The sequence below is a fragment of the Rattus rattus genome, chromosome X (genome assembly GCF_011064425.1).
Source record: "Rattus rattus isolate New Zealand chromosome X, Rrattus_CSIRO_v1, whole genome shotgun sequence".
Classification (NCBI taxonomy): Eukaryota; Metazoa; Chordata; class Mammalia; order Rodentia; family Muridae; genus Rattus; species Rattus rattus.
The window spans coordinates 29940045-29952363 of record NC_046172.1 but is presented as its reverse complement, the minus strand read 5'-3'; the positions used below and the strand labels follow the sequence as shown (position 1 = coordinate 29952363).

Genomic DNA, 12319 nt, shown 5'->3' with positions numbered 1-12319 from the left:
GACCAAGTAACCTGAGCTGACTTCATCCTCATTCCCTATAAATACTTGAGAAAGGCATAGTTACACTAAAGTTCAGCATCTTCAATAAATCACCTGTCAGCTTGAGTTATTTCATCTATGCTGATCTTGACGTTAGAACTTGATTCTAAAATGAATGCACTGAGAAAAGTCACATTGCCACAAGAAGCTTACCTATGGATTTAGCACTAATAAAATCCTGACCCACACAGGTCAGTACATCATAATTATTGGACTTTCCATCCCCCGGGCAACTTGGCATGTTAACGCAGAAATATTTCTAGAGAATGGGCCTGAGCCAGGACAAAGAAGGCCAAAAATGTCCCCTGTGGCCTTTAATGACTCACACAGGGACTGTATTTCTGCACTAGAAGAAATGTCTCTATTGCTCCTTCTCCACCAGGAGAATATGTGGTCTGTTGAGTCAGTATTTGAGGCAAAAAATCCTTGGATAGTAAGCCATGATTCCTGTCCCCGGTGTTCCTACACCTTCCAAGCCTCTCCCTGCAATATGAAGAGGGTCTGTGTACCATGCCATGTGCGTCTAAGCATACAGTAGAGGAGAAAGTTTAGAGATGGAGTTAAAGTTCCAACTCTGTTGGTTTTTTAGATAATGTAGGTATTTATTCATTCATTCACTCATGTGTGTGTGCATTGTGTGTGTGTGTGTGTGTGTGTGTGTGTGTGTGTGTGTGTGTGTTGGTATGTATAAATGAGTGTGGGTGTCCAAAGATGTCAGAAGACAGCATCGGATCTTCTGGGGCCGTAGATATAATCATTTGAACTGTCTGGTGTGGGTTCTTGTAACTGAACTTGTTTACTCTGCAAGAACAACAAATTCCCTGTGATGGCTGTTCTTGGTTGTCAGCTGGACTACATATGGTATTAAAAAGTCAAAAATAGAGGCACACCTTTGAGGGTTTTGCTTAATTTAAATTGGGATGATCCATATAATCTTGAACTTTGAGTTATGTCACACCTTTAAACTTCAACTTTCAAGGTAGGAAGACACACACACCTTTAATCTGGGCCTCAGCTTCTGCTGCAAGCCTATTTAAGGACATGGGAGAAGGAAGCTTTTGTTCCTTGCCCGCTTGCCCTCGTCTTGCTAGCACATCCATTCCTTCACAGGTATGTATCTTACTTCTTTTGGAATCCATACTGAAGACCAGATGAGATATCCAGCCTCCTGGACTGAACAACTCCTAGGTTCTTGGACTTTCCATTCATAGCAAGTTATTGGTGGTTCAGCTGAACTACAGTCTGTAAATCATTCTAATAAATATTTCTGTATTACATAGATTCATTCTATAAATTTTGTTACTGTAGAAAACCCCGACAGATATATGCTCTTAACTGCTGGAGCCATATCTCTAGCTCCAGGATTTAGGAAACTAAAATGAAGATTAGCATTAGCCTGACATGATCAGATGAAAATCCTTAAAAGGGGACTGGGCATCTCCTTAAGTAAGACTTCTTTATGACTCTATAATATGTAACATACAGAATGATATTCTTCCAATAATTTTCATGAGTTCAGAAACACACTTATTCATCCACTATGCCTTCAGAGATATAACCTTGATTGAAACCTTGTGTGACTAGCTATGTCCAAATTCCTGATCCATAGAGACTTTGAAATAATTAATATATGTCACTAAGACTTGTTTTGGGGACTGGAACTCAAACAGAAAGACTGTAACATGTTAGTTTGACGAGTGGTACACTTCTTGTCTCCATGTTAATATTTTGTATAAGTGATAGGAGAAACAAAGGGCAGAAAGAAGATAGAACATATAGTTCACATTAGAGATCAAATTTCAATTAACATTCACAGAACTCTGAGCACATATCTTCCTTTGCACCTACACACACAGACACACACACACACACAGACAAAGACCCACACACACACACACACACACACACACCCACCCCCCTGAAGGACATGTTCAGGTGAAGAACTTCATGAATTTTGAAGTAGTTTTGAAACCCAATTAGCATGTAAGTTGGGTCCAAGAACAGGTAGAAATATTAAGACTAGGGAGAGCAAAGCTCAGACTCAGATCCTGTAGGTTCAGACCATGTTGGGAAGGATATATTTCAGGCAAACTAACTGCTGTGCTGCTTGTTAGGCAGGCACTTCCCAATAATTTTGAAAGGATGGCCCTTGTCAATGATTTTGAAAAATTCAAGTGTATGCAAAATCACAAATGCTCAGATTTGGTTTTAGAATAATAATTTGTGCAACTCACATATTACTGTACTGTGATTAAGGCCCTGAGGGTTTGTGTGTGTGTGTGTGTGTGTGTGTGTGTGTGTGTGTTTGCTTGCATTTTTCTTTTTTCTGGAGCTGGGGGCCGAACAGAGCCTTGCGCTTGTTAGGCAAGCTCTACCACTGAGCTAAATCCGAACAACCTTGTTTGCATTTTTGAGAGTTTGTTCAGATGTTCCTTTACTGAGGACCTACACAGGGGCTAAAGAATGGAATTTGAGTACAGTGAACAAAAAAAAAAAAAAAAAAAGAAAAAAAAGTCTTTATCTGATGCAGTCTTCATTAAATATACCATTGAATGTTTTCAGCAGTTTTTGTGTGAGATGGGTAGATACTATGTATATTTAAATTAATTTAAATCATATGATGTTAAAAATCAATTCTTTTGTCAGGAATGTTCAAAGTATGCAGCAGTCCTATGGGGCTATTTCTTACCATATTGAGTATTACAGTCAGAAAATGTCTATTTTTTCATCTTTATTAACTTGAGTAGAAAATGTCTATTACCATGGAAAAAAAATCTGTTGGATAATGCTGAATACGATTTTGGAAGACTGGTTTAGATCCTTTAAACACCTAAGTAAGGCAGTCCTCAATATTCATAGTTCTGATAAACATAATTTTCAGTTGCTATATATTAGTTGATCACTAGTGTCTAGCAACATGGTTTGCATTTCCCTTCTATGGCATGCTAACTGTCACTGTTTAAAGAACCAATTTTGTCACCAACCCCAAATATTCATTACATGAATAAAAGGTGTGTGTGTGTGTGTGTGTGTGTGTGTGTGTGTGTGTGTGTGTGTGTTGATGGTTAGTAGCAAATCACATCCTTTCTTTCAAAGGCTGATAGTAGCAACTCACTGAGGGCCTATCAGTCAGTTCCTGCAGTGAGCAAAGCCTGGAGCTGTGCTGCCTCCTTTGGTTCCCCAAGCAACGAGAACTCAGACATTTTTAAAAGGGGGAACACTGGGAGAGAGAACTAGTCAGCAAAGCTGAAATTGCCACAAGGAAACTGAGAGTGGCCATGCTGGAGGTAAAGTAATTGAAAAAGTAGCTGACAGTGGGGCTGATAGTGTCTTCATTTGGGACTGGAGAGGTGCAGCCAGAGACATGTAGAAGAGTGCTTGAGAGAAAAGAACGAAGCTGTCTCAGAGGAAGTGACCAAAAAGTCGCATTAAAAAAGAACTCTTAAAAATATTTCACAAGACTCAAAGCACAAATGCAAAAACTCGTAGAAGCTCATCTAAATTTAGACAAGGGCATGACAATTTGTCTAATCACTTAACTTTTCAAACTACTCTTGATAAGGTTTTCTTGGAAAGACTTGTTTTAGTTCTTTGGTTTCTGATGTCGTTTGCTTATTGTCTGGGCCTTTGAAAGCTTTTACATTGGTCTATTTCCATTGATCTTAGTGAATGGGCTTCACAATTTCTCTCAAGTTTATCTGAATTCTTTGATCATATTTGCTGATCTAGATTCTTTATTTTGTGAGGAATGGTTCAGTAAAGAGCCCAGATTGTGCTCATACCTGGCTATCGAGTAATTTAAACTAATGGAAAGCTAGGCATTGTGGTTCTTAGCTATAGTCTGAGAACTCCGGTGGCTGAGGCAAGAGAGTCACAAGTTCCAGGCCAATCTAGACTACTTAGTGAGACCCTATCTTAAAAAAACAAACAAGCCAGCAAAACCCAAACAAGTTTCACTAATTTTCTAATGTCCACAGACATTTGCAATTAACAAGAAGCCGAGTATTCAACTTTTGACAGCTTTTTCCCCATAGCTGTAGGTAATTCTGGTCATTAAGATGGACCTACACACAAGTCTCAGCTTGTCATCTCATCCAGATGTTTCATGGAAATGAAGATTGCTAGGATGACATTCTTTAGGAACTCCTCTTATGGTAGAGAAGGATAAAGGCTTGCCCTTTCTAGAGTAGCTATAACATCTTTGACCAAGGTTGATTGGTCATGTTGATCACTATGTCTGCACAGTATTTTCCCACATTAGGAAGTTATTCACAGGGGTTGAATGAGTAGAATCATTCTGCTTTTTAAGTAGGAGAAAAGAGTCATGGATCATTGATGAAAGGCCCAGCTAGATAGACACTAGTCACTAGTGAAAATGCAAACACCAGGGTCCAAGAAACTTCCTGTTAAGGGTCTGTTGTGAAGCTTCTAGAGTAGTAGGTTTCCATTTGGCTTTTTCAAAGATCTGTAGTGTTAGTTTTCTCGCCTCATACTCCTGCACACTACATGGAAGCAATCTTATTCTGTTGTGAACCTTGTAACCTGATAACTCCTGGCCTGGTGTCCCCACTTCCACAAATGTTCTGGAAGTAACCAAATGTTTTCTGATTTGATTTAAGGCCCACTGCATAGAACTTGCTCCTGGGACCATTAATTGAGGCAAAATCCCATAAATGAATATAATTATATGCCACAGGAAGAACCTAATAATTTTATTCTGCAAAAAAGACATAGTGTTTAACTGCCCCTTAATTTCTTATGTCTATATTTATAGATCTGTCGACAGACATCAGAGAAGCCACTTTTTGTAGTAGATAGTTATAAATACAGGAATCCACAACTGGTCAGAATAGAGAAAATAAGATAGCACAGATTGCTCAGTTCATACCTGTATCACATCCCTGCCCCCAAGACTCAAGGGTCTTCATGGAAGAGAAGTCAGATGACAATAAAAGTTGGAAGTAATGGGTGTTTTCTGTGAAACAGTTTTACAGTTTTAGAAGACTGTTCCACAGATGAACTTACAGTGGCTGTGACTACATATACAAGAACAGTGTAGGCAAAATCTCCCCATGAATTTGGATGGGGCTCATGAACTCCTTCCCTTAATTGAGGAGCCATTGTCAGCTGATAGCTGGTAGGGGAGGAGTCAGATTTCTTCAGGGATGATCTCCCTGAAAGGCTACCAGTAGCCAGTAGTTATTCACCAGTAGCTAGTCCTGCATCCAAGCACATAAAGACAGCATTAAGTAGACCCTGTGGACTTAAAAACAGAGCATATGGAGGAGAACCTAATGGGGAGTTGAGGGAAGGGTTGGAGGGGGAAGAATGGGCTGAGATTGATCAAAACATATCATACACGTTGATACAATTCTCAGACAATAAGAAAATAAAATTGTACAACACCACATATACATGTTTTAACTATGTATTGTGAAGAATCCATCACAAATGGCACAGAATTTCGGGTCAGGCTTTGAAGTGGAAAATGAGAACAAACAAAAAGAGTGAAAACAAAACTAATCTAAGGCTCTAAAATGAATATGTATGAGATAATTGAGATGCAATTCTAAATATAGTGAAGAAGACCAGAAGAATCTCAGCTGAAGATAGTGGGTTAATTTTATAAACTATATGGGATAATTGCCTATTTTTTCCAGACTAGTAGGAATTTCCAGCAGAATAGAAATTTATTTCATCCCATTTATATGTGCAGCAATAATATTTAGTAGACAGAATATTTTTTCCATGGATCTCCTATGTAGGATATTTGAAATTTATTAACCCTCCTACCAAAATAGAGGATATCATGTGAGATGAGGTGGGGAGAATGTAAGAACCTGAGAATGGGGAGGATTGTTGTGAAATGCTGTCCTATGGGCATGATACTGCACAAGGTTAGGCCAACTAAAATTCCTCTTCCAGCAATGGGTAAGGGAGGAGCTCATGAGGCCCTATCTTTAAATGAGGAGTTATTATGATGATAGGAGGTGTGTGTTTTGGAGCAATCTGAAGAGGAGAAATTTGGATAGATATTTCAATATATATTTCATAAATGTGTTTTTATATGAAAAAATTCTCAAAGTCAGTTTTAAAATGTTTTATGTAAACATTTAAGTAAAGGAATAACTAGAATAACTAAGAATATCAGGTTTAGTGATGCTAGTCAAGTTGTTATGAATATAAACAGTTTAAATGGTAGAATTCTTGCACCTTGATAATTTAAAGCTTAGTCGCTATTACTGCAACCTGGCTTTAAATGAGAATCAGTCCCATTATATCTAAAGTTCTTTTTCATACTCTATGTACTAACAAAGAGGAAACAAGTATTGAAATCTATAAAGCCAAATGGAAAACTAGTCTCAACTAGGTAGGCAGGTGGACCCAATGCGTACACACACACACACACACACACACACACACACACACACACACACACACACGACCACATACATTCAAAGCAAACAAATCAGCTTAGAGACAATGTAATATTCATGTACTTTGATTCTCCATAAATATCCCCTCTCTGTGTCTCTCCTCATTTCATTCCCCCATTTATTTCCTCTTCCCCCATCTTCCCTTTCCTTTAACTTCTGGGAATGGAACCCAGGATCTTGCACATGGCCCACATTATGGTTTCTAAGTGTTTAGAAAAGATGAGGAATTGGCACAACAAAGCTGATTCACTCTCCTCTTTTCTCCAATTTAAAACACAGTTATCAGTAGCTCAATGAGGGGTAAATAAAGAATAAATTGCCCCATTGCCAAATAAAGGAAAATGCAGGCAGAAGAGATTAAAGCAGCATTCTGAGTGGCTCAGAAATCACGCTAAGGTAATTGATAATTGGCATTGGAAATATATGTAAATGGAATATAAGCAAATGGAGAGTGTCTACTGTGGAAAGATGGTTTCTTAGCAAAATTAATCAAACTCTTGTGGTATTGTAGCTATATTCATTCTGTTCAGCTCAAAATTGGTGGATTCTACGATAAATTTGACATTGGAGCAACTGTATCAAATAGTGGATCTTACTGATTCTATGACTGTTGTTCATGTGACAGCTCTTTCTCATGCCTACAATGTTTTTTCTGACAAATCCACTTATATGACATATGAGCGAATTAAGATGCATGTGCTCACACTGAGTTCAAAGTTAAACTCAGAAGGATGAAATGAATGAAAATACCAATGAATAGAGAAATGGGTGGGGGAAAGACAGCAGTAATTGTGGACAAGGTCTCTGGAGGCTCAGTGTGTAAAGAACTTTCATTTTCATTACCATTTATTTCTGTGATGTTTGTTTAATGATATGGAGGAATTGGTCACTCTTATATGTGAAGTGGCATCGTGATTATTTTTTAAAAGTTCTTATTGCTAGAAGTTTCCTAATATCCTAATGATAGATATTTATGGATTAAATGACATGATACCAGGGAGTTGCTTCTAAATCCTACAGGCTGGAAGGAGGTGTGCAGAAATGGAGCAAGAATACTGATCAGGAGTTGACATCCAAGGAGTCACCAGTTGGCACTGTTTATAATTGTGTGCATTTCTGCATGCATTTGTACCTTTTATAATAACAGCTAAATAAAAGTGGTGAGTGAGACACTTGGGAAAACAGGCTGGACTCTTGAGTGTAAACAAACTTCAGTGCCAGTTCCATGTTCTTCAGACTTTGGCGAATGCAACTCTACCTGTGACAGTATTTTGCATACATGCACCAGGCTTACGCTTGTTTGTTTGTTTATTTATTTATTTATTTAAAATTATATACATGTACCACTGTACTATTATGCCATTATAAAACATACACAAACATAAAAAAACTAGATAAAAATAAACACAAGTATCATTCTAGTATGTTCTTCCTATACTCTAATGGACACAAACTCCAGTTAGGAGCCCCATGCTTAATGAAGGTGAGGGGGCCTTTTGAGATTTTGCAATAGTAAAGACTTTGTTTAGGAGAACAGAAACTTACTGGAGTAGTCATAGGAAATGGGAAATTGGCTAGAAAGACCCAGAGCTATGTCCCTGAGGCTTCTCAAAGAACCACAATGGAGTAGGAAGTTGTTCTAGCTAGATTTGCAATTTGAAAAAGGACCATCATTTCCATGTGTGCTTCTTTTCAGAATATGCACTACACATAAAGTGTTCTGCACACAGTCCAGGATACAATAGGCATTGAAAACAAACATCCTCCACACAGCATCATGGGAAATATTTTTAACACAACAATTATGAGAATTATAATATCTAACATTGAATACTTATTCTCCATCAGATATTGTGGTAAGAACTTTACAATACACAATTTCACTTAAAACTTGTGAAAACCCTGTGGAAATAGATCTCATTACTGAAGTCCATTTCACAATAAGGAAATCAAGACTGAGCAAAAAGTAGCTTTTCCAAGATGAAAGGGCTAGGAAATGGCAGGACCAAAATTCAATCAAGATGTTTCTGACCCCAAGTCCCACATTTCAGAACTAGTAAATCATAATGCCTCCAGAAAGAACTAATGATAGTGTCCAAACCAAGAGATCATAGAGATGATTAAATGAGACAATACATGTGATAATAATGTTCAGCACATTGTCTGACACAGAGAACACATCCTATTATTTGTTTGTATTATAGTACACAGAATATTTGCTAAGGTTTCCACAGTAAACACCACGAAGGTCTCTCAACAGTAAAACACCAAATATTTAGAATTGTAGTGAAATAATGTTTTATTATTTAATCAAACATTATTTATAATAACACACGTCTGAACTCCTTTCATTGGTTACACTCTGTGAATCTGTGGTGTTGCATTTGCTGAGTCTCTGTGGAATGAATGGCTGACCAGAGAGAAATAGCAACTGTAGACCTTGCTAGGTCTCCTGCATGGCAGGCTACAAAATTGGAAATATTGGTTCTTGCTATACTACTCTTATTCTAAGCCATTTACAGAAATAGGAATGTGGGGAGCTTGACTATAGAGTGATCCAGAAACTACATATGTACATATCAATTTGCCTTATGATTAAAGAGTTTGCCTTCTTTTGTTTTGACCCAAAGATATAATTTGAGTGATGACAGTTCAGAACGCACCTTTGTATTTCCTATGTTTCACTTGAAATAGTCAAATTTGCCATGTCTCTTCAGATTTTGTATTTCTATAAGCCAAATGAAGTACTCATTAGGTAAATACTACTTTTTGAATCATGGTTTCAATTATGAAAGTAGTCATCTCTCCTTGATTTTCTGGAACATTCTAGATTAGAAATTTTGTCCCACTTGTAGGCTGTCCTTCCACATTTTGTTGCTAGCCATGCTCCTGTAGTAGAGGGCCCACATGAAGGCCTTCATGGAGCTGAGGGCTAGGAGCTGAAGGCTGAGCTGTGATTCCCAAGTGCTAGGGTGCGCTCTGGTTTACATTACTGGGTCCGCACTTTTTGTGCTCATTAAATCTTCTGCTTTTGTGTAATTCTACAAACACTTTACTAGGTGTCTCTAAAGGAAATCGTAAGCTTCATGGTTGAGTTGGAAGGAAATGGTGCCTTTGGTTTATGTATTTTGACACTGAGTTAAAGCAGATCTCTCTTTTCATTATCAATTTAATTTTGGCATTACTATTCCATTTATTTGATGTAATTAGACAATCTATATCGCTAGCTATTGCCTAGGAGCCTGACCACTATTTCCCCTGTTCTTTTATTTGGGAGAACTTTTTAAATCTAGAAATACTGTAAAGAGCATTTATGCTGACACAATGGAATCTGCCCATCCCTGCCAATCTGTAGCCCAAATAGCATAAACCAAAATTGAATATGTGGGGATTCTTGGAAGAAAGCATCCAATAACAAAACACTATGAGCAAAAAGTTAATTTATTATATATATTTTCTAATAATTCATAATAGCTTCTTGAATTGTAAATATATTTTGCTACTTCCAATGTTTAAAAATTATAATTTTAAAACACAGGTACTGTTGTATATACATTTTGATTTCTTTTCTATTTTTCTTTTGGCTTCTCTTCTAAATATGAATGATAGGGTGTCCAAGTATCCATTTGGAAGTAGAGGGGATAGGACTCACTGTTTTCCTCTAACAATGTAGAATTTAAAATTTCATATCATAAGCTAGGAGTTTTGACTATATGAAAAATAGTCAAAGCCATCGTTTTCTCATATATTCCTTCTACATGTATATATGTATAATATAAACAGAATACATCTGATTAAGACTTTTCAACATTTCATCAATGTAACTTCTATCTCCTATTTTATATAAAAGAACAAAATATACAGAGAGAAGAAAGGAGACATCTGTTCATTGTACACAGAAAGTAAAGAAAAGTTCATGTATGGCTTTGCAAAGATAGATTATGATGTGACTTTCATATTTATTTATTTAAAAGCATCTTGAGAGAACGTGTTAGTGTGCTTACAAGAGCAGCCATGGTGGTTGAATGTCGCATCGATAGTCCAATACTAGGATCCCCAGTGGTCTTGCCAGTGGCTGCCTCAGCAGCTTTCAGAAGACAAATATAGTTTATGACCACTTCATCAATCTTCTCCACAATTTCTTGCCGCTGTGTTTCAGAGTTCACGACTTTCACTAACCGCATGCAAGCTTCTGTTAGACAACAGAGCACTTGAAAACTGGAACTCATAGCTAGGAGCATCTCTTCTGGGCTTTTCTCGGCCATTGCCATTTTCCTACAGGCACTTCCTAACTGTCTGGACTCAATAGATAACAGTTGCTTGTACTGAGAAAGTGTAAGGTCATATGCTTCAGGGCGTGACTCCTCCCTTTTTGCCTTGGTTGCCCTCACAAGGCAGAGCAGCTCATTGGCATCATTCTGGGCTTCGAGAAACCCATCGGGCATTCCATACGTGTTTGCCTTTAGGGCATTTATTCTTGCAATCCGGGCATCAAAAGCCAGACTGCTGAAGTCCAAATCATCTGGGCCATCTGGGTCTTCTGTCCAGACCTTCAGCACTGTCCCTCTGGACAGTTCTTCCCCTTGCTTCTGCAATCCAACAGCCAGGGATGAGTTGCTTGGTTCTGGCATGCCTTGGGTTATGTGTGGTCGATAGAGACAAGAGACCTGAAGGGTGGCCTCTCCTTCTTCTTCATCCTCATCCCCATCTTCATCCTGCCCTTGGTTTAGAAAACAGTAGCTGAAGGGTCCTCGGCATCTCCAGTTGCTGCTTTCCAGCTTCCGTAAGGGTAGGGTCCTATACACCTTGGAGTCTTTATGAGACATGGGGGACCTTTTGTGAAACTTTCCCTCAGAGATAAAGTGCATTGAGCTTTGGGAAAAACTTTTGGTGAGCTTCTTCCCCAGAGGGAGTTCTGCTCTTCTTTCTGAACTGGCCTCCTGTGCTTCTGTGATACCTGGATACTTCAAGCTGACTACACCCTTTGTTCTTTCTTGGAAGGTCTCCAAACCTACGGGTCCTGAGAGGATACTGCTGCTATGTCTGAGAGCCCTCTGGCTGGGTGGTGTCCTGAGGCTCCTCCCTCTCAGATCTGCTGGTCGCCAGCTCACAGCCTCTCCGAATGCCTGGTTTCCTTGGGAGAAATCATTAGGGTCTTGATTTGGGCTTGGCACCTTTGATTCCAAGTGAATATTTGATGGTAGCAGGATGGGATCAGCTTCAGGATGTGGAGACCAAGCTGAAGTCATGCCTCCTTGTCTCTCCTTCCCAGGCTCTGTGAAAGCTACACTAGGGGTAGTAGAAAAACAGAGTCGTTAAGCATCCCTTGGGAGGACATTTTCACTACTGCTCTATGTGATACCTGTCATTTCCCAGAAGTCCATTTAAAAAGACGTGTTATGTGTCAAGTCTACCCTGCGTCCCAAAGATTGCTTCCTAATAACTCATCCATGTCAAAGGATGGCAAGAATTGCTGGAGTTTATTATTTCTGGGGCTACTGACACAGTTGAATTTGTCTAGAAATCTGAAGCATTTGTATAGAGACAATTGTAGTTCATGAATTTCCTTGGTACTAATATTTAGATATCAAAGGTTAGATATATAGTTAGTAAATAAGCATCAGCTTGCATGCATTATCCCGACATGTTTGAGCTATTTAAACTTCCTTTTAAGGGAATTGGGTTTATCAGGGCATGGGTTACAACTTTTTAAGCTTCCTAATTGAATTTTTGATAATCAACTTTAAAGGACAGCATGAGTTGTAAAGTTTGTTTGGTATAGGGTTTGAGATCAAGACACTAGAGAAGTTGCTCAACTTTTTTAGGAAAAATAACATGTTATA

The 12319-nt window shown here is 38.4% G+C and overlaps 1 protein-coding gene across 1 annotated transcript in view; it reads right to left on the bottom strand.

The window, feature by feature from the left end:
• Window positions 1-7772: 7772 nt before the first annotated feature.
• The window catches only part of Frmpd4 (FERM and PDZ domain containing 4), a 627756-nt gene continuing 623209 nt past the window's right edge, over window positions 7773-12319 (bottom strand). The window contains exon 17 of the mRNA XM_032889687.1: window positions 7773-11760. Within this exon, the coding sequence (XP_032745578.1) occupies window positions 10436-11760 (1325 nt within the window). The 3' untranslated portion in view covers window positions 7773-10435. The remainder of the gene's footprint in view (window positions 11761-12319) is intronic.